Source organism: Lygodium microphyllum, chromosome 1, assembly GCF_053477565.2.
Source record: "Lygodium microphyllum isolate KBCC chromosome 1, Lygodium_microphyllum_v1.1.10, whole genome shotgun sequence".
Classification (NCBI taxonomy): Eukaryota; Viridiplantae; Streptophyta; class Polypodiopsida; order Schizaeales; family Lygodiaceae; genus Lygodium; species Lygodium microphyllum.
Window position 1 is genome coordinate 38,090,192 of NC_141135.1, and position 23,389 is coordinate 38,113,580.

Genomic DNA, 23,389 nt, shown 5'->3' on the forward strand with positions numbered 1-23,389 from the left:
ATGTTTAATTTCTTCATTCAAGATAGAACCCCTCACCCCATCATATGAGAGATTGGGGTTATTTCTAAGTGAAACCACCAAGGTCTCCCAAGAGCTAGGCAGTGTCATGATAAAAAAGATTGCCCTCAACTTATCTTCAAATGCATCTTTGAGTTGATTTAGAATCCTTGTAAATGCACTCAAGTGCTCACCTGTAGGCTTTGACTCATCCAGTCGCATATTCACCAACTTGCACATTAAATGCACCTGATTAACAGGTGTGGTGATCTCATAGGTAGTTTTCAGCTTCTCCCATATTGCACAACCTGTATCTAAACCCTTAGTGTGTATTAAGATGTCATTAGTGATACCCATCTTTATGTAAGCCACAACCTTTTTATTTACTTTGGCCCAATCTGCATCAGAAATTATTGTGGGTTTATCTTCCTGCAAAGCATCCTCACAATCCTTTAGAAACAAAATGCCATGCATATGGTCTTTCCAAAGGTCAAAACCATGACCATCAAATCGTTTGATTTCCATCAAACTCTTGATATTTGAACTGGAAGAAGTTGCAACCATTTTATCACGAACATAAGAGTAAATGTACTAAACTGCAAAAGCACAAGTTAAACTAGTAAAATACATTGCTGTTCTTTCTCAACCAGAAATAAATCTCTGCTGTTTGTACATGAACCAGCCACCACATGGACAAAAATTGCAGAAATTTACCAAATTCTGCGCAAATCCCTAAAATTTCAAGTCCAAAATTGCATAAATGTCAGCCAATCTGACCCAACTGAGCAAAACTTTGCCAATACATGAAAAGACCCAAATTTCTGGGATCCAATGTGAAGAAATTTTGCTCAAAGGAGAAAAATTCTAACTAATTTGGCAAAATCCCCAAATTAATTGAGGTCATCACATGCAATGTCTGCAATTCTTGACTTCAAAATCATTGACGAGCATAAGCAGAGTCAAATCTGGGAAAAGCCCCAAATTTCTGGCTCAAATTTGCACAAAATTTACAATTGTGCTTTCACGCGTGAACCCTCGGTTAGAGGAAGGAATTTCAAAAAATGGTTTTGAAGAAAAATAATGGTTTTGAAAAACAAAGGGATTGGGATGATGAGTCCGTTGACCCATATGCCAGGCACGTTTGATGGACTGACTGATAGACGTCAGTCCACGTCACGTTAGGCTGAAACCCGCCGGCGCCTCGCCTTCCGTTGCATGCATCACATTGGTCGACGCCTCTGGTCCTGGTCTACACGCGCAGCCATTGCCGTCTCTGGTCTTGGTCTATACCGTTGCCCAATCACCTACCGCTTGGTCAGTTGTCCGTGGTGCTCACTCCCCGTTGGTTGTTTTCAGCACGACAGCCTATTTGCGAGCTTCCTGCGCTGAGAATTGCCCTTGGTCTCGGGAAACGTGTAGAATCTACAGCTTTGATACCAATTGTTGGAAAGCTCAGTTGCAGAGCGACAGAAGTTTGAGGAGGAGTGAGCGTGAGAGCATGACGGCTAAAGAGCGAGAGTAAGAGAGTAGAGTCAAGTACGATTCGATAAGAGTGTACCAACAAATGTGTTGGTACACAAAGAATAAAATGTATTTATACTTAGGGCATGTAAGGATGCATTTACGTGTACAATGTGCGTGTACTATACATGGGGGTTAAACTGGGCCTTTATCCCAACAATGAGCAAGATGGATGAGAAGTTGCACAAATTTTTGGAAACCCCCAAATTTAGAAATTAGGGTTTTTTGCGGTTTTCTTTCCAGATCTGCAAAAAATGGTGGGCAGGGCTAAGAAAATGGCAGGTAGAGCTGAGAAAATGTTAGGCATGGCTGAGAATATCACAAGTAGGGCTGAGAGAGTTTGGCTGTGTAGGGTTGTGTGCTGGCTGAAAACAACATCTCCTCTAGAATAGCAACTTCTCTTCCAAAATAGCAGCTCCTCCCTCCAAAAGAGTAGCTCCTCTTCCTTTGTCAAGCTGAGTGGACTCTTCATGGATGGCACCGATTGAGCCATGGCAAGATAGAACCCATGTGTCTAGTTTTGATACCAATAGTTGAAAATGGAGAAAGAGATAGAGAGAGTGAGCAATAGATAGTGTGAGCTGAAAACCATTGAGTAGACTTGTTGAACTAAAAGTGATAGAATGAAAGTACAACCTTAGGTCTAAGGTAGACCTAACCCCTAACTCAATTGAAGTCAAGTAACTCTAGTACTAACTCTAAATGCGGTGACAAAACTTATTAACTTAGGGGACTTTCTTGTGGTCACTTTTGGGAACGCACCAAAAGCAATGATAGCCATTGTTGTCCGTTTTGTAACTTTTGCTATATTAGCAAAAGTTTCCCAATTGTTCGAGCTCGTTTCAGATCTGTTATCATTTGCTAGGTGGGAATGTGGAGGCAGGGTGGGTGAGGACGTTGGAGAAGGGGCTGCAAGAAGGTGCTCTTAGTTGTGTTCACATTGCAAACTAATTGACTAGAACATTGGCCACTGGCCAGAGAATTGGAAAATTCTAAAAAATCTAGGTCTCCAACTGATTCAAAATTGGTAGATCCCTACAATATTGGCTAATGACTGAAATACAAGCTTAGAATACAAAATATACGTGATGACCCACATATCAGTGCTGCAACAAGAATTCTGCATGTCCATATCTTGAGAGTGCATGCAAAGAAAAGTGTCAAGCATATTTCATATGAATTCAGATGCATGAATGCACAATGCAGATTGAGATTTTTCCCTTTAGCATCATAACTATTTCATGGCTCAGATTCAAAATACAGCCATAGTATCCAGTATTATTTATTGGATAGTTTGTACTTGGTGCCAGTCATTCATGAGTATGATCCCTTGACCATTCTTGTGATCTCCTACGTTTTTGGTGGAAGTAGTCTATTCATATTTCAAATCCAACTACATGGTGCTCCCATGTCAGGTCTCATAATTGACAGGGTGTTCCATTTTCATGTATTAAATTTCTGTGCAAGGCTACCAATGACACTTGTTACTAGAGATACAGCAGTCATCCACTTTAGAGTTATCAGGCTGGTTGACCAGAATTCTGATTATACCAGTGTTTGTGATTTTGTGAAACAAGTTGCTGTAGCATTCAGGTTTCACCTAGAACATCCTGTAACACAGTTAAGCAACCTGTTAAACATTTTCTTGTCATGGTTGGACTCGGGGCTTGCAATACTAGTTCCTTCATAATTTGGAGGATCATGTTGCCTGTGCAACTTTGGAATGGGGATGGGGATGTGAATTGCGATCCCGTTACTATGAAAGGGGCTCTAACATGGGGACAGGATTTGGACGGTATGGGGATGGTTTGGGACTGGGATAGGAAGCTAGAAAATGGCCATCCCATGTGATTCTGGGAAACATTTAAGCAGTGATCTTGATGGACAATTTTCCACATCTAGGTTGCTGATGTTTGATTTGGAGGTGTGTTTTTGGCCTTCAGGTTGCTGATGACAGATGTTTTGGCTAATGCAGGTATAGCGAAATATTGGATGATTTGCAGGCCAACCCTGAGAGCCATGGAGGTCCTCCAGATTGCATTGTAAGGGGTTTGTAGAGATTTTTTCAACTCTTTGTGGAGATGACTTGCTTTTGAAATTTGTAATGTACCAGTTATCCAGTGCAGTGAACTTTGGCACGTTTCATTGACATGGTTTTGGTTCTCTTACAGCTTCTTTGTCGACTTCGAGAGCTTTGCTTAAGAGAGTGTGGCTTCAAGGATATCTTCAGAAAGGTCAAGGTAAGAGGGTGCCATTGCTATGACAACATTAGAAGAGAATTGGATGCTTGGAACTCTGGCTATGGATTTAAAAGCAAATGTCCTCTCTTCTTAATCAACAGGAGGAGGAGAATGCAAAAGCTATTGCCCTTCTTGGTGATGTCATAAAGCAAGCAGATAGTATTGAAGACCCTGGCGAGCGTTTGGAGCATCTTTTGAAGGGAATTTTTGCTGGAAATATCTTTGATCTAGGTGTTTCACAGGTTTGAAAATTTTGACTCTGTGTTGGCTGCTCTAAAAATATCAATACAGTTACTCCACATAAGCAACAGATGCAATTATCATGGCAGTTGTAAAACATATAAGAAAGTTGCATTATTAGGTAACATTACGATGAGAAGAAATATTATCTGAGTGAGTAGTATATTGCTTTTTAAAGAAGTGACACCATTGTTTGACAAAAGCTGGTCAAAATTTGAGTTCTGTCTATCATTGCGGCCTTGCTAATTGAAATCAATCTCTTATAAGAATGTCTGTTAACCCAAGAATAAATGGGACAATTCACCACTTTCCATTCATGCATTTTCAACGTGTTTGTCTACAAGATGCATTTGGCAACTTGCCAAAGAGCCTAATTTAGTAGCAGAGTAGATCTAGATCATGTTGGCTTTCCTCTTTATACTTGCTCTGAACTGTCCTAGCATATGGTACCAGATAGATGCATCTTTGCATTATTATTCACCACTTTCCATTCATGCATTTTCAACGTTTTTGTCTACAAGATGCATTTGGCAACTTGCCAAAGAGCCTAATTTACTAGCAGAGTAGATCTAGATCATGTTGGCTTTCCTCTTTGTACTTGCTCTGAACTGTCCTAGAATATGGTACCAGATAGATGCATCTTTGCATTATTGGTGTCTATGTTGACTGACCATTGAGTGCATATGCATGTTTTATTCAGCAAATGTTCTGCATTCAGTTTTCAGATATCTAACAGTTTAATATTGTTGCTGCTTATGGGTGTTGAAAGCTTGCAGAACTTTTTGCTAGTAATGGCATGTCATTTTTGAAAAGCTACGAAAAACTGCTTTCTCGACCTTGGGTGATTGATGATCTTGAGCAATTCAAAGTCAGGTGGTTACGTAAATCATGGAAGAAGGCAAGTCTTCTTGACTGACAGATTCTGTGCATTGGATATTCTTGACCTGACAAGCAGCTCATGAATGCATTTCTTGACTGACAGCTTTTGTACATTGGATATTCTTGACCTGACAAGCAGCTTATGAATACATTGATTGCAGGCTATCATATTTGTTGATAATGCTGGCTCAGATGTTGTTCTTGGTATTTTACCATTTGCAAGGGAACTCCTTCGACGAGGTACAAAGGTTGTATATCTTATTCAAGTTATTGCTATCATAGTCATTATCTATTCTGTAATACACGTGTAACTAATTTGGGGTTGTAGGAAGGAAGCTTTAGGTGCTTTGTCATACACTTGTGGTTATCTTTGGTGCCCTGGTATTTCTTTACAAGAGAAAGGGAGAGAGGGAGGGAGAGATTAATATTTGTGAGAGAAAGAGGAAGAAAGAAAGAGAGTTATATTAACATCTACAAAAGGCCAAATTGACCTGTGAGACCAAAATGTTACATCTGAAAATTCAGGTAATTTCCCATGTCCCAAAATAGTTGACATCTAATGCTATATCTAAATGGAAAATAAACAGTGAACTATACATAGCTGATGAGTACAAAATGATGTCTAAGCCGGATATAGTGTGGAACTGCGTAGGAGGCACCCTCATCTTAGGATATTCTCATGGGTTTGTCTATCATAGAGAGGCTGAAGCATTGAGGTAGGGTTCCCCTATGACGGTGTAGTATCCTGTAGATATGTCATTTACAATAGGTATTTGCTGCTGTACAGTAGACACTCTTTGCTGTCCTATAGGTATTTCTTCTCGTAACACAACCCTTCACACTTCCTTTGTCTTTTCGGGCTATTTATGCATGCAATCTTCTTGGAAGATTACATCATTGTTGCATACAAATTTCCTTTTTTAAGAATCCCGTAACTTATACCCCATTTCTCCCTCGTCACTGTATCCTAGGAAAATGCATTTACAAGGCTTTGGCTCCAATTTTTTGCATTGTTTTTTGCGTATGTGTACAAATGTCTCGCTACCAAACACTCTCAAGTGTGAATACGAAGGTGACTTGCTTGATCACACTTCTTGAAGGACTCTCCTTTCCAAAGACTTATTTAATGACTGATTTATCAAGTGTACAGCTGTTATAATAGCCTTTGTCAAAATCCATGAGGTAATGCAAGACGAGATATCATGGTACGGACCTTCTTTTGAATAGTCCTATTCATACGTTGTGCGACACCATTTTGGAGCAGATTATAAGGGGCAGTGAGTTCCCTTTTTATCTCTTTGTTGTCACAAAAGGCTTGAAAGGCTTGGATACATATCCCCCACCATTGTTAGAGCAAAGACACTTTAATGTCTTGCTGGTCATATTTTCAGCAAGTGTAAGGAAATTTTTAAACTTATTCAAAGCCTCGTCTTTATGACGGATCTGATAAACCCATACTTTGCGTGTAGCATCATCAACTAAAGTGATAAAATATTTCTTTTTCCCTAGAGACAACCTTTGCATCTCACATACATTTGAATGTACTAACTCTCAGGGTGAAGATTTTAATGAAAGAGATTTTTAATGTGATGTTTGAGCATGCTCGTTAAAAATATAATGATCACAATGGTCAAAATTAGCATATCTTAAACAGGACAAATAACCCAAATGAGAAAGCACTTTCATTTCAGTTTGACTCATGTGCTCTAACCAGCTATGCCACAAAGACACACTTGGTTGCTCGGTATGGTGACAATATGATCACGCACACTAGATACATGTAATGGATATGGAGTATCACTTTTAGAGCCTTTAGCAACAATCCTAGAGCCCTTACATATCTTTCATTTTCTATCCCAAAAGTGGTATGATCGCCTTCATTATCTAGGTGCCTTGTGCTTATTAAGCTCTTTTTGAGTTGGGGTACATGTCTCACATTATATAAAGTGAACATTGAAGCGTGCTGAAATGCCAACTACACGTTGCCAATCCTTGCAATGTCACATGCATAATTGTCTCCCAAGTGGAGAACACCATGTCTACCACCATTGTAGTTAGAGAGCCACTCACGGTGTGGTGTTGCATGAAATGAGGCACGTGAATCAAGAATCTAGGTGTGTATGTCATCATTAGAATTTGCAATCAATGACTGTGCACTAAAAGAAAAAGTAAAGAATACATCATTGCCATTGTCACTCTCGTGACTGACTACATTGACTTTCTTTATCTTCACACTGTTCTTCTTTGCATATTGGTTGTCCTTTTCTCATCTTTGTTATCATCAATGTTTTTTCTTTTGCCCTTTTCTTTCTTCCACTTAAACAATCCTGCTTGAAGTGCCATTTCTTGCCACAATGATGACACTCCACATTTTTACCACGAGACTTACTGCGTGCCTTGTTGACAGAGTTACCCTTCTGCTGGGATTCGCTTCTAGTATGTAGTGCATTTGAAGACTTGTTTGCTGAAATATTTTACCTATTGAGCTTCTCCTTGAGTAAAGAGTTCTCCACATTTGAATATAAAAGCATAGCATTAGAATTACTCATTGCTGTCTTAAAAGTGTCCTAACTTTTAGGCAATGTGCATAGCAAAAAAGTTACCTTGAACTCCTTTTTAATGTGAAATTCCAAAGCAATCAGGCGGCTTAAACTCATTCAAATGTACATACATGGCTATACCTACCTTCCTTCATACGAAGGTCCATCAAAATTTTCAACCAATAAACCTTGTTGGCTGCACTTTTCTAAGCATATAACTCCTCAAGTTGTTGCCACATATCATAATTAAATTTCAATCTCTCTATGTTGAAGAGCAAAGTGTTTGACACCGAAAGCTCTATGGTAGGGCGTGCAAGCTCATCTAACTCATCCCACTCATTTGGATCCATAGTTGTTGGTTTTACCCCCTTTTGTCTTTATAGGCTTCACGTGTTTCTTCTACACCAAAACATTATAGCATTGCTTCTACCATATAGCAAAGTTGTGTGCACCCTTAAGCTTCTTGATATGCAAAAGATTGTTGCTAGCAACCAGCAATGAAAAATTCAAGTAATTACATAAATTTTAGATTTACGAATCAATTTTCAGAGGTATCAAATGTGTGCTACAGCACACCGTAAGCAATTATTACAGTATCACGGGCTAATATATCAATTGCATGAGAAAGCCCCAAGTTTTAGCTGCTATTTTTACTCCAAACGCATCCACGGGTACAATTTTGACTCCCATGGTCAAAAGCCCCAAAATTTCTCTGCTCAAACTGCTCAAATGACATCAAACATAACTCTCGAATGGATTGCACGAGCCAATTTTGCCAAAATTTCACAAATTTTGTAGAAGCCCCAAATTCATCTGGGATCCTATGTGCTTAATTTGCAGGGAAATTGCATTATAAGTAGATACCAAGACCGAATTTGATCCAAGCTTTGCAAATTTTGCAAAAGCCCCAAATTGTACGGGTTTCAATGTCAAAATCCCAGGAATTGTACCCGTCCCATTGCACTTTTTGCACCTATGTGAAAAGTCCCAATTTTTGGGACTCGAGAGTGTGCAAGGATCCACAAATTTTACTTAGTTGAGTAAAATCTTTACTCATAAATCAAAATCCCCAAATTCCAAGAGTAAATACACACCAAATCTCCAAGATTTGTTCGATTGTGCTTGTGCGTGCGTGACTGTCCGTAGAATTTACCAAGGATGAACTTCTACAAAAAAAATCCAAGTGCTTATTGGGAAAAGCATTTGTTTGTTGCGAAACAACCAATATAAGTTTGAAGTCGATGTAGAATTGACCAAACCTAAGGTGAAAGATTGGATTGAACGATTCTTCAGAGTTAAAGTGAAGGGTATGAATAGCTATTGATTACCAAATAAGAAGAATAAAAAACCATTGGAATCCTTTGATTCTCGTAAAATAATGATAATTACTCTTCAAGGAAACTATTTTATTTCATTTTTTAAAGAGTATTAAATACTGACTTGGAAGCATCGATCTACTAAATAGAAAAAGGAAGGGAAACCATGGTTATCTAACTATATGAAGCTTATACTTATGGTACACGTAACCGATCAGTTTTCAATTTTGAGGATTTAATTAATAAAAAACCTTGTAAGCAATTAACTCGTGGTAGACGTTTAGGAGGTGGTCGTAATAACAAGGGGATCATTACTAGTAGGCATAGGGGAGGTGGTCATAAGCGTTTATATTGAAAAATTGACTTTCAATGAGAAAAAATGAATGTTATTGATAGAGTAACAAGTATTGAGTATGATCTGAATCGTAATGCATATATGTGTCTAATCACTTATGCGGATGGGGAAAAGAGATATATCTTGCACACTTGGGGAGTAAGGTTGGAGATACTTTAACATCCGGATCGAAAGCATCTATTTCTAACGGGAATGCCCTACCCTTGAGTGTGACTTGAACAATTGATTTGTGTTTCTAAGCATCAATCCAATAATAAATTGGTAAACTAGCACCGATTCAAAGATTTTCAATCTATATACAAGAATGAAACTCAATGGGGAAACAACAGAGTAGGTGACCTTTGTAAAAAATCCTAAATTTTCTACAAAAAAAATATTGATCGTCAAGATGTTGTGCACACCTGCGCTGACCTGGGAACTGTTGCTGAGGTGTTGCTTGACTATTGTGGAATCTATGCCTAATTTCTGACTTCGCAGAAGTGGGCTGCTGCCTGTCGCCTGCCTGCTCAGTTGCATGCGACTTATTATGTGCACACTGCCTGCATGACTGATGCTTGACAAGGTCTGACGGCTTGCTGTGTCTGAGCTCGGAAAAGCTCCACAAGCATGGTTGGGATGGCCTTTAGCTCTAATACTAGTTTGTGGTGGCCTATGTGCAGGAAAGGTTCGATGTTCAATAATGACAATGGCAATGGAGAGAGAGAGAGAGAGAGAGAGAGAGAGAGAGAGAGAGAGAGAGAGAGAGAGAGAGAGAGAGAGAGAGAGAGCAACATTAGTAGAGAGTGAGATGCACAATGTGTGGGTACAAAAAGTTGTACCACTCTTAGGTTTTTGTGATAGTTATATGTAAAGTACAAAGTATGATTGGTAAGGGTTTGTTTACACCCAAGCACGTATAAAAGGCATGGTGGCCCTTCATTCCCAACATAGTCCATGTGGCATGTCCATCTCCACAAGCTATTTGCTATACTGTGTGACTTCTTTGATGTCTTGAGAGGTCCTCTCCATTTGTAGCTCTGACACATCTTGCTTTTGGAATATCTTCTCAGATGCATGAGAGAGAGAGAGAGAGAGAGAGAGAGAGAGAGAAGGGGGAGGGGAGGGTTGGTAGCTTGTTAATTTTTTGGGATAGTCTACATAGCGGCCTTTAGCAAGCTGAAACTTTAGTGAAGCTAGAGAGACACTTTTGACTTTAGGCTTTAGCATTTGTGCATGTAGTGCTTTAGGGTCAAGCTTTCAGCACATTGGTGATGGCACATGCATGGTAGTCTGGGAGAATAGGGCACACTGTTGTAGGTGGCGACGTGGGTGCAAGTAGCTGGTGGGCTGTGGCATAGGTGGTAGGGTATAGGTTGTGGCAGCTGCAATCATGGTGGCACAGACATCGTTATCAAGCAATGTACATGGTGTAGTATTCAAAAGGGTACGACATCTCCACAGTAATTCAGGGATAGTCTACATAGTGGTCTCTAGCAAGCTGAAACTTGAGTCAAGTTGGAAAGACACTTCTGACTTTAGGCTTTAGCACTTGTGCATGTAGTGCTTCAAGGCCGAGCTTTTAGCACATTGGTGATGGCATATGTGTGGTAGTCTAGGAGAATAGGACACATTGTTGTAGGTGGCGATGTGGGCACAAGCAGTCGATGGGTTGTGGCATAGGTGGCAAGGTATAGGTTGCAGCAGCTGCAATTGTGGTGGCACAAACATTGCTATTGGGCAATGTGCATGGTGTAGAATTCAAAATGAGGGTACAACGTCTCCAAAGTAATCCTTGCCATATGTTCCCCTTGTGGTCGTGCCCCTACTGTTCTCCTTGTCCTTGGGCACGTCTTGTTGTGATAAGATCATACATGGAACACATCGTTTTCAAAACACATTTGAGAAGGGTGTGGTGTCTCAAGATGATGACCTTGCATCTTGGGCATGTGCCTTCTATGGCTATGATCATGGGTGACAAATACAATGAAATATACAATGATGGGAAAGTAATAAGCCTCTAAGAACCATCACCATGTCCCATACCATAGCAATGATTTGCTAGAAATGTGTTTAACCATAGTACATATACCAATGACAATGAGATTGGACTATGGATGTTTGACTAGTGGGTGATCAAGTCACCACCAGTTAGTGTTGATCATACCAATCCTTGTTCATAGAGAGTAGAAATAATTGAATCACAATGTTTATTGCATCATTGTCATTAGAAGCTAGGTTTGCACGAGCTACATGGATCTAAAACATGATGTCTCATGCTCCATCTTGGAAGCCCATAGTTGTCTATTCAAGCAAATCCTTAATGGGAGGACTTGAGGTCGCATTATTCGCTTGATGTGGAGGACAATACTTCTTCTCATCCTTCTCCAATAGACCAGATTTTGGGGGGAGCATGGATGCGGATATCTTATCTGGAATACCCAATCCTCCTCATCGTCTTTGTACTTGATCATGCAAGGCCAAATCTTCAATTTGGACTTCCATTTGGAACCTACAATTTTGACTCAGAAATGTAGGTGTATTTTTGGCTCAAAACCACTTTTAAAGCACACTTTTGGATCTTCAATTTCGCATGAAAAAATTGATTCACATAATTTTTACTTGGACAAAGGTTCTAGACACAAAAGATGTTAAAACTCTTGCACACATGCCCTCTCTAAATTATACCTTTTGTCTTGGTCAAATCTAGGGTACATAATTACGTCTAGTATAAAATGCTAAACCAAATATTTTTGTGGAATATTTATCTAGGCACATTTGGTGACATGCATTTTAGAAAATAATATTCACAAAATATAAAGCCTTACACACACTTTTTATTTTGAAGCTCACATGTACTTTGTTTTTTCCCAAGGCCACAATTTATTATCTCATTGAGTAAAAAAGTTACAAGGTGAATAAACTTCACATATGTGTATGTGAGCGTGTGCACTTGCATGCACTTTTGTATAATTGTGTGTGTTTGTGGAGAGAGAGAGAGAGAGAGAGAGAGAGAGAGAGAGAGAGAGAGAGGGAGATATTATATGGATTATAAAAAAAGATTATATGGAGGCTTCTTATTAGTAGTCTCCCAATAGGGGATGCATTGTGTGGTGACAAAATCTCCAATGGTAGATGTGTCTAATGTATTGAGACTTCTATTTATCTTTTTATGTCTTGCCCAATTGCTAGATAGATCTAGGATTTCATTTCTTAAGTATGGACTTTAGTGACACCTTAGTGGACAATCCTCCATTCTTGGGGTTCATGCAAGGTGCTGTCTATAGCCACTTTATAGTTGTACATCCTTGTCTTTTTTAGTTTCTGCATTGGATTGTCTTTGGCACATTTGATGGACACGCAATGCCTTTATTTTTGATTCATCCTCAAGTATCCGTGGGCATGTGGGCTGTGTTCGAGGATTGTCATTGTGACAATTAGTTTTCATAGTTTCGGTTGGTATCATCCTTGGAGAGGTGGGTGCTCCATGGATGGATATCATTGCACCACCCCAGTTGTGTCCGCCTCCTTCTGTTCTTTTAGCCTTGTATTTTCGTAACCTTGCTGATCATGATTGTTTGTGCCACTTTCAATTGCATATCCACAAGCTAGCCTTGCAATTTTCAATATATAAACTTATCATGTGTGTAGGAAGATATGTAGTCAAGCAAGGCTGGAGAATCCACATTCATCCTTATCAGTGGCGAGTAATCTCACCTTGAAGAACCACACCCCCTGCCACCCCAAGTTATTTCAGTCCTTCTATGTAGAACTGATTAGAGTAGATTTCTGTGTATTGATATATAAGCCCGAAGCAAGATAAAAAAGCCTCCAAGTCTCCATGGCCCTTTTCAAGTTGGATCTTTCAGCCTTGAGGAACATAAAGGAATCATCTGCGAGAGATTAACCCAAAAGCACTGTTCTTGCATTGGACATCGTGCTGCTTGTTGAAATATGGAAAAATTTCAACACATTGAGACAGTAGTGGTCAAGTGTGACACAGATTAGTTGATTACAGCTTGGCATTTGCTGTAATTTCTGGAAATTTGCAGATTTCTAGGTCAGGCTAGCTTTTGTTATTGCTCTTGTGCATTTGGAAGAGTGGCATTTATCATGGCAAATCATTGATAGAGTGATGTTTTCACTTATGTGTCTAAAGAGGATAGATTGGATGGCAATAACTATTCTACGTGGTCCTTCATGATAAAGAATGTACTTGTTGCAAAAAATCTTTTGGATTATTTCAGTGGTGGGGCAGAAGTTCGTTTGCAGATATGGCTCTTGCTACTCCTCCACACAAGGAGGTTGTGGTCAAAGGTAAGCTCCTGTTCAACCATCATCCCAATGAACAACTGTACAGAAGGCTTGGGACACTAGGAATGCCCAAGCATTGTCACTTATTGCATTGGCAGTTCAACGGTCTATAGTCTTGCATATCCGGTCTCTTGCTACTTCACAAGTAGCATGGCTTACACTTGAGCATATGTTTGTTGGAAAAAATGATTCTTGCATTTCTTTCTTGAAGAAGGAGCTTTAAAATGTGAAGATGGAAGAAGGCGATGCTACGTAGGATCACCTTAATAAAATTTAGGACTTGAGTGAGCAGTTGATGAATGTAGATGAGTATTATTCTAATGCTTAGATGATCTCTACTACTATGAATTCTTTGCCATCTTCTTATTTGGCCTTTCATATAGCATTGAATCTTAAAATGCGAATTTTTGTGCAACCATTTACCTTTCTTCGGTTGGTTAGTTTGTTGCTGGAAAAAGAGCAAATAAGGAAGAATAGTGGAGTGGCTGTTGTAGCTTTTGAACATGCTCTTGTGGCAAGATAGAAGGGCAAGGGCAGTTAGTCTAGGAATGCTTTGAGTTTTGGAAGTTCAGGAACTTTACAGAATAACAAGAAGCAGGGGGCATGCAAGCCAAGAAGGGCAAGTGCATATATTGTAAAAAACCAAGTCATTATATTTTAGAATGCAAAAAACGCATTGCCAAGGAGAAAAAGGAGTGTGGGATGTTTGTTTCAGATGCACCTTCTGTTACTATTGTTACAGAGTCCACATCCTTCGTTGTTGACCGTGACTATTGTTTTTACATTTATAGTTATGATTCTTCTTGGGCAGATAGAGCATTCAACTCTATGGAGGATGCTAGTACTTGGTTTTTTTTACAGTGGTGCTTCTAAGCACATGACATTCCGTAGGGATTTGTTTACCTTTGTTGTTGCAACTCTTGTTGGCAAATCAATGTAATGTGCCAACAATGCATCTTATCTTGTTAGAGCTGTTGGAGAGATTGTCTTGAAGGCCATTGATGGTTCTACTCTCAGTTTGTAGGATGCTTTATATGTGCCAAGGATAAGGAAGAATTTATCGTCCATTTTTCTTTAGTGAAATGTGGAATGTAAGTCACATTTGATGATGATGAATACATGGTTAAGGATAAGGAATTATTGACTTTGGTACTCATTGGCACATTATATCATGGACAAATGCATCGGTTTTCTTTTCCTCGTAATGTTGCTTTTAGAGCTACAGGCAAGTTGCAGATTGCGCATTTAGATGTATGTAGATCCATGTAGACAAAGTCATGGGGTGGATGTTATTATTTCATTATCTTCATTGATGACTTTACTCGTTTTTGTTGTGTTTATTCATTGGTGAAAAAGTCAGAAGTGTATGATGTATTTTTGACTAAAATTGCACTTGCAAAAAGAAAATCAATCTGACTGTTAGATTAAGACTCTTTGTTCAGATTGAGGGGGAAATATATGTCTTTCTTGGTAAATAAAATTTTGAAGCAAAAAAGGCATTGCACATCAGTATACTATTGCATATACTCCATGGGTTTGTAGAAAGGAAGAATTGGTCACTCATAGAGATGGCTAGGTGTATGCTAAAAACTAAAAAATTGCCATATGGATTTTGGATGGAAGTAGTTATGTGTGCTTGTCACATTTTGAATAGGCGCCCTAATAAGGCATTGAAAAATACAACGCCTTTTGAGGCTTGGAATAGCCAAAAATCTTCGGTTGGTCATTTTTGTACTTTTGGGTATCTTGCATATACTCATATTCCCAAAGTATTGAGGAAAAAGTTGGACAATAAGGTTGTCAAGGGCATATTTATGGGATACAATGGTGAAAGCAAAGGGTACAGATTGTACGATCTTGTTTCCAAGAAAGTCTTCGTCAGTAGAGATTTGATTTTTGATGAAAAGTCAGAATTATTTCTTGTTGGTTATGACACATATCAAGCTGCAAATGATGTGTTTGAAGGGTTGCTGCCTATTTCTTTTGGTGATACAGTTGGAGCTTCATTAAATGAACAAAATGTTCAGCCATCTGCTCCATTAAATAATGCAGAAATTCAGCCTATGGCTGATCTGAATATTCAGCAAGATGCTAAACTTGAGATTCATCAAGAGCATGTGCATAATCAAGAGGCTAGACAAATACCTAGATGGTACTTGCAGGCTCTACAAGACAGTCATTTGGATGCTCCTCTTGCTGGTCATACTCAAAGACAAATACATTTGCATGATCATGCTAATGCTATGGAGTTTGTTATGGCAGTAAACACACTCGATGATGATGAACTTGATTCTTTTGAGGATGCACAACAAAGCATGCATTGGATGGTAGCAATGCAAGTTGAATTTGATTCTATCATGAAGAATCAAACATGGGATTTAGTTAGATTGCCTGCTAGAAAGAAAGCCGTTGGTACTAAATGGGTCTATAAGTTGAAACGAAAAGCGGATGGATCCATTGATAAGTACAAGGCTAGGCTTGTAGAAAAAGGCTATGTGCAAAATAAAGGCATTGATTATAAGGAGACATTTGCTCCTACATCCCGTATGACTACTATCAGGTGTATGGTTACATTGGCTGCCCATTATGGTTGAATTGTGCACTAGCTTGACATTAAAACTGCATTTTTACATGGGGAACTTCAGGAAGAAGTGTATGCTTAGCAGCCCATGGATTTTGTAGTTCAAGGATCCAAACACTTGGTATGCAAGCTAAAAAAGGCTTTGTATGGTTTGAAGCAAGCTCCACGAGCTTGATATGCCAAAACTGATGCTTTCTTACTTAGCCAAGGGTTCATTAACAGCCCATCAGAGTCTACTCTTTACGTATGCAAAGAGGGGGAATCCTTGCTGGTCATTTGTCTTTATGTGGATGATCGTTTGCTCGCAGGGACACATGCTGGTTAGATTTTGGCATTTAAGAAAAAGTTGCAGCAAACTTTTGAAATGTGAGATTTGGGGCCTTTGCGTCACTATTTGGACATTTAGTTTATTGATGATACTAGAGGCATTGGATTGACACAGTCTAGATATATTGGTAAACTCCTTGAGAGATTTGGCTTCCAAGATTGTAAGCTAGTAAGTACATTGATGGAGATTGAACTTAAACTGTCTTTGCATGATAATAGTGACATGTTTGACATTCATACATATGCTCCAATAGTTGGATGTCTCATTTATTTATGTAACTCAAGGCTAAATATTCAGTTTGCAATTTGAGCTCTGAGCAAATATATGCACAGCCCACACATGTCACATTGGCAAGCTATGAAGTGTGTTTTCCGTTGGATTGGAGATTTTGATTCTTGTTACTCTACAAGTGGAAATTGTTTCTTTCTTGGCTTTTCTTGCATTTTATGGCTTAGCAAGAAACAATCCACTGTTGCCACATCGTCTTATGAAGCTGAATACAAGGCAGCTTTCAATACTACAATTGAATGTGCATGGCTGAGACGTTTGTTGGCTGATCTTGATGTATCTGTCACGGACCCTACTCTTTGTTCATTGACACTAAGGATGCCATTGCAGTGGCATGGAATGCAGTGTTTCATGCATGCACGAAACACATTGAGATACATTATCACTTTGTTAGAGACAAGCTACATGCAGAGGATATCAGCCTTGTCTGCTGTCCTACCAATAACATGGTAGACATCTTTCCCAAAGCTCTTCCTCACGACCAATTTGAAGCATTTTGCAATGCTTTAAATTTGATTTCCTTTGGTGGACGAACATTGTATGCCGATCACTTTTCACTCTAGGGGGGGTTTGTTGGGTTTTACTCATGCCTACGCTCACACGGGAGTGTTGGTGATCCACACGTAGGACATTGGGGCACTTTTTACTCTCCATAAGAGGTTTTTTTCCCAAGTCATATTGTTCTTTGTTTGTGCATTTATGTACACAGTTTGGTCACTGATCACACATTACACACTTTCGTGTGTGAACACACCTTAAGGCACTTACACAACCCTAAAGTCTAAGGGTTTTACTTTGTACTTTGAGTTACACACTTCCTAACTAATCAAGTGTGGAGTAGTGATCACACCCACACACACTCTCTCTCTACTGTTTACACACTGTGCTGAGCTGATAGCTGCCATCTCCAAACCAACAAAGGTTATGATTGTGCTAGGTTGGCCAGAAGGCATGATGCAAATATTTATATATGTCAATTCAAACTTCTTCTTGAGAGAGAGAGAGAGAGAGAGAGAGAGAGAGAGAGAGATTGATTTTGAGGCTTTGATGCAGGTGGTATTGGCTGCAAATGAGATGCCAGCTCTAAATGATATCACCTACCTTGAGCTGATGGATGTTATCTCCAAGGCATTGATGTGGAACCTTATTCTGAACCTGATTAACTTTTGATTATTTTTTTCATTGTGAAGATGAAATTTCTGAAACTGCACTGTTTAATTAAATAGAGCTTGTATGCACAAAATGCTTTTGATATCAGATACATTTATATATAGCCTGATTGATTGTAGGTCAAGGAGATCAATGATGGAAAAGAAACTTTCTTTGGTGTGGATGCCCAAGGCCTCTTAGTTGTGGACTCTGGAAATGATTTGCCGGTATGAATTTCTTGTGTGATGTTGGTTTACCAAGTATAGTTTGGTGCTAATACAACCTTTTTCCATCTGATGTGTTCTGGCTATGAGTTCTATATGTACTCTGTTAGACCTTACGGCTTCAGAATGTTTGAGTGCACACCATGTCTATTAGCTTTTTGAAGTCCTCATTAGGCTTTCTGAATCAAATACTTTTGATGCACATTCATATGACAACTATTAGGAAAGACCTGTAGTGCAGCCCGAAGGATTTCTAAAATTTTTGTCCAAATTTGGGAGGTGCTGTAACTGGCAGAGGGGCTTCTTCAGACCCACCACTTCTTTTGCAATGTACAGTTATTTTAAAAGGACACCAAAGAATATTGACGCTGTCTGAGCATTGTAAGATTAAGGTGGTAAGACATGGGTGAAATCGAGAAGTTCAGACCAAGGATGGGAATGTGAGATGGCATCTCTTTTGACTCCCAGAGTTTCTCAGTGGTGTCAAAATTACAAAAGGTTTTGAAGTAGAGTTGTAAGGCAGTTTTAGGTAGCAGCTTCCAGCTGGATCCTTACATAATGAGCTGGAATCCAACATCTGATCGAATCTTTCCTTGAACCAAAGGAGTTCTAATTTCTGCTACAACTGCTTTCTAGTAATCCTTCTCATCCTAGCTTTGTGAACTTAGTCCTTTTCGTTGAACAGTGTACATTGTGTCCTTTGTCAGTCAATGAGTACATACCTTTTGTACTATTGGAATGTTGTAACTGTGGCCCTGGGAATTCTGAAAACAATCACAGGAGGGATCAGTTTTGTTTTATGCTGGGTCTATGCTTATGAGGACTCAGTTCTTATTGGACTGTCTTACCCAGCTATTTGCTTGTCGCGTTGAAATTAAAAGAATTTGGGTCTAGTGTTCGAGAAACAAGAATTTACATCTGGCTCTTTGGTATTTGTAGGTCAGCAATGTATTCTACTTCATAAATTCTGTTCAACTTTCACTTATTAGGTAGAATTTCTAACTTGTTTTGGTGAGTGTTAGATCCGTAGCTGATATAATGAAGCCATTCTGGCTGATTGCTAGTTGATTCAAATAACATTTCGTCTAGTACGGGTCCTGCTTATCATTTCAAGGCATTTTATGCTTGTAGGTGATTGACTTATCAGGAGTTTCACCCGATCTTGCCTACCTTGCATCTGATGTAGACTTGGTAATTCTGGAAGGAATGGTGAGTCTAGAGTGATTTGTGGAGTGATTCTGTCCAGATTTTCTGCAGCATTGCTTACTAACTTGACTCTTGGGGTAACAGGGCCGAGCAATAGAGACCAATCTTTATTCTTTGTTCAAGTGTGATTCTTTGAAAATTGGAATGGTAAAGATTATGAAGGTTCTTTTAGCTAGCTTACCAGGTAAATACTACAAAACATTTGAGAACTTTTTTAATAGTAAGCTTTTCATCATCTGTTTACAGGTGAAGCATCCTGAGGTTGCAGAGTTCTTAGGAGGAAGATTGTACGACTGTGTAATAAAATATTCAGAAATAGTTCCATAAGCAGTATCATTATTGTAGCAAAGGTGCTCCTAGTTACAGAACGGGAGTAAGCTACTAAAGTACCTGGCCAGTGTGAACCACTGTTCTCCACACAGATAGCTATATTTATTTTGTTGGATCACAGTTAATTTATGGTGTCTGGATATCTTTCCAGTGGAGTCCAGGTGAGTCTTCTCATACTTGATATCGTATATTGAGATGTTGCCCTTGTTTACAAGGAAGGACACGACATTGTTGTGCACGGTGTAATAAACATTATAGAGCTAGATATGCTATTGCCATTACCCAAATTCTTCTATTTATGGTGTCTGGATATCTTTCTAGTGGAGTCCAGATGAGTCTTCCCATACTTGATATCATACATTGAGATGTTGCCCTCCTTTACAAGGAAGGACACAACATTGCTGTGCATGATGTAATAAATATTATAGAGCTAGATATGCTGTTGTCATTACCCAAATTCTTCTCAGAACTTCAAATCTAGCATGGAGATCAGTGTGACTTGAAGCTTTTAAATCCGATTCTTTGTTGTGTAAAAAAGAAAATCTTGGTGATTTTCCCTCAAAATTGTAATGCCAGTAAGTAAACTGTCTGCAAGTAAAAGTATGTAAGTAGCTGTATAACTATGGCAATGTTTCTGTTGTATATGCTATCAGGGGAAATAACAAAGTAGCTGATGAAGTGTTGAGAATATAAGTCCAGCTTTTCAGAGGTTTTTGTCCAAGATTTTTTGCGTCCTCCAGGCAGGTCCATTTTAGGTTGGACCATTTTTCATTTCAGGTTGGCCAGTTTTCTCTCTCCTGCAGGGTGCCCAGTTTTCACTTACACCTAATTATATGCTCCGTTGTAAATACTTCATATTCATGTAGTGTGTATGCCTTCACCCTACGCCTTTGCTTCATCATTCTGCCTCTGTGTTCATCTCCTTTGCTGTTCACTCTCCTCATGTTGTGCCTTTGATTTCTTCATGGCATCAGAGTACAGTCTACAAAATTACGATTGAAGATCATTGTCTTTGCTTCCCCAGAGGAGATCTACAAGTTTGTTGTTGGCAATTGGGGAGCTCTAGCTGCCCTCATCTCCCTTGTTTCAGCGGAGGTAGCTACCACTTGATGTAAAGCACAAAACTGCTCAATCCCTATGGACTTTCTTGTTGACAGATTTTCTGGTACAGACAACCTATGCCACTTCCAGCTCAAGGTCAGGGATTTTCAAGTCTCAATGAGTGGGTGCAGAAACTTACTGACCTTATGCATGAACTGGCTAAGGCTATCAAGTCTTTTGAGGAAACTGTGCTATGTATATTCTTGAGAAGTTGCTAGACACTGTTCATTCTTTCAAGATTGCTAGTAATATTCAAAAGAAATTGCCCAAGTTGCTGCCTTTTAATATTACTAGTGCTTTGTGCTAGGACCTGTGCAAACACAAGTCATTAGGGTGCTTGTAAAGTGCTGGCATTTAACCACCCTCTCTTTCCCCTTTATTCCTTTGTGTGTCTCTTTGGGCCGTTCTTTTCCTTTCTAAACACCTCCGTTAAGTATACCCCAAACTCTAAACTTCTTGCAATATGCAAACAACATACCACCCTCTCTTATTATTCCCACAACAACATAATGCATGTTTGTGAGAACAGGAAAAATGTAATGAAAGAAGCTGAGGAGAGAGAAGAGCTGAAGAGAGAGAGAGTAAGAAGAAAGAAAAGACTAGAAGAGGAGAGAGAAAGAGGAGAGAAGGAAGGATGAGCTATGGAAGCAGGAGATGAAGGTGAAGAGTATGATCTTGATAATAATTGGTTGCCTTAATCTGGGGCTCTTATACCTTATATACCTCGATCAGTGTGATTGGGTGTCTAAACCTTAGTCGGTGTGTATTCCACTTGTTACAAAAAACACTGAAATTTCCTTTCAAATTATCAGCTCACAAAGGCACCAAAAACAAAATTTGAAGTACTAATGAGTAAATCCTCATAGACTCTTGTAAGTTTGTCGAAAAGAAAATTTAAAGCCCTTAAACACACACAAACACACACACACACACACACAACACATTCCTTACTAATTTTACCTTAGAAATTTGAAGCTTGTTGTAATAGAAAAATAGTGCACTTATATTAGGTTTTTCTATGAATAGAGTGTCAAGGTGCTTGTATAGCATAGATGCATCTCTCCTTGTCAAATGGTCATAAAATGCACATTGGCTCTTTTTTTTTTTTGTAAACAATAATTGAAGCATTAAAATAGCATAGTAGATCGTTTGCATATACAAATAAAGAACACAAGTGATTAATTTATTATTGAGACTTTAAAATAATCAAAGAAGATAAATAACTAATCATGTGCTTTAGTTAAGCGCATGCGTATAATAATATATAGAAGATCTTAGAAGAAGCATGCAACACTTTAGAATCCTTGAAAGGCAGTGTAAAAACATCCATTGTAAGTGGATATCTATAATATATAGCTATCAATGCAACCTTCTATATATATACTAATGTGATTAGACCATTACTAGTATATGCTTTTGGTATGATTAATAACAATTGCTCCTTTTGCCTTGTGTGTATGTAAATGTGTAGTGGTCCCTAACACATCTTAAGCTCTATATATTATATCATAGCTTTTTGAACCTAATACTTGATAATCCTAAAATATTTGGGGCCTTTATCTTACATGTTTCAAATTGAATATGGGATTAAAAAGTGTTATATTTGTATATTTATATACTTGTGAGGATGTTGGGAAAACGAGAGAGAGAGAGAGAGAGAGAGAGAGAGAGAGAGAGAGAGAGAGAGAGAGAGAGAGAGAGAGAGAGACTCATTTACGAAAAAAAAAAGAGAGGACTCAGTCCCTTGGCATAAGACAATTCTGTTGCTTGTTTGTCATGACATTTATACTCTTTTAGTCTATAGGACTTGCCACCATTTGATATGTGCTTCCAACTCTTAATGAATATCAAACAAGTGTTGATGTAAGTTTAAAGCAGTAGGAAGAGTTGAGGGATTGTTTCCATTTTTTACATTGAACCCAACCATCTTAAGAGATGATTTTTTCATGGGACACATTTGTCCCCCTGGCAATAGGCCAAATAGAAGGCAACATGGGAATATGTTGAACCTGTTTGTCAACATCCCAAGTGTGTTCTTCATTATTGTTGGAAAACCAAAACTATTGATGGATCAACTTACCTTGGAATTATATCTCAAACCAAAAGCAAGGTGCAACCAATCCTAGAGAATTACTGTCTATTGAATATGTGCATCTCTTCTTATTCACTAGCCCAAAACATTTCCTTTTGGAATGCAAAGGTATTTTTCATAGAGCACGTAAGCTCTTATGTACATCCTCCTCTGTGTTTGTTGCACGTTGGTTGTTGTCACTCTTGCCATCAAATGCTGCCTCCACCAAATCAATGGTTATAGTCTCACATTGAGTCTCACATGGAGTGGACTCAAATGTTATTTTGTGATGTCAGCCTTTAGATATCCTCTCCCTAGACTTCATAAAATGGCCTAGTTTACAGAAACTACAAGCATCTCTGCCTTTTCTTTTCCTTTGCATTGTTTCTCTATTTTCATTTAGAATTGGATCATTGTAGAAAGCGATGCTTGCCTTTGCACTTTCGACCATGTGTGCAATACATGCTGGGGATGGAGTACTTCAAGAAAGTACCCTACTCAATAGGGTTTCCAGGTTTGATCCATTTCCATGGTACCTTCTTGTCATGAATGCCAATTCGATGAGAACATTGAATGTATGAGTTGATTGTGTCTATCATACATGCACTATACAAGGTTATTTTTCTCTTTCCATCCTCCCTTGAGAGCCAACTTACATGTATGCTCTTTGAAAGATTTGTATTTGAAATTTAAATATGGTCCTAGGGGGTTAGATGTGCATGCAATTGCCTCA

At 38.8% G+C, this 23,389-nt stretch overlaps 1 protein-coding gene across 4 annotated transcripts in view; it reads left to right on the forward strand.

Moving 5' to 3' along the window:
• LOC148041010 (pantothenate kinase) overlaps nt 1–20,847 on the forward strand; it is a 51,358-nt gene extending 30,511 nt beyond the window's left edge. The window contains exons 3-13 of one of the 4 annotated variants that reach the window (XR_015690456.1): nt 3,494–3,560; nt 3,690–3,758; nt 3,860–4,000; nt 4,768–4,896; nt 5,039–5,125; nt 17,629–17,703; nt 17,865–17,951; nt 19,080–19,157; nt 19,239–19,338; nt 20,138–20,261; nt 20,459–20,847. Coding sequence is in view for 1 of the 4 variants with exons in the window: in XM_087675556.1 (XP_087531682.1) it covers nt 3,494–3,560; nt 3,690–3,758; nt 3,860–4,000; nt 4,768–4,896; nt 5,039–5,125; nt 17,629–17,703; nt 17,865–17,951; nt 19,080–19,157; nt 19,239–19,301; nt 19,401–19,481 (877 nt within the window). In the remaining 3 variants the exon portion in view is untranslated. Of the gene's footprint in view, nt 1–3,493; nt 3,561–3,689; nt 3,759–3,859; nt 4,001–4,767; nt 4,897–5,038; nt 5,126–17,628; nt 17,704–17,864; nt 17,952–18,887; nt 18,938–19,079; nt 19,158–19,238; nt 19,339–19,400; nt 19,942–20,137; nt 20,262–20,458 lie in introns of those variants that run through there. The other 3 variants (XR_015690454.1, XR_015690457.1, XM_087675556.1) reach the window with 3 other exon arrangements.
• The last annotated feature ends 2,542 nt before the right edge of the window (nt 20,848–23,389 follow it).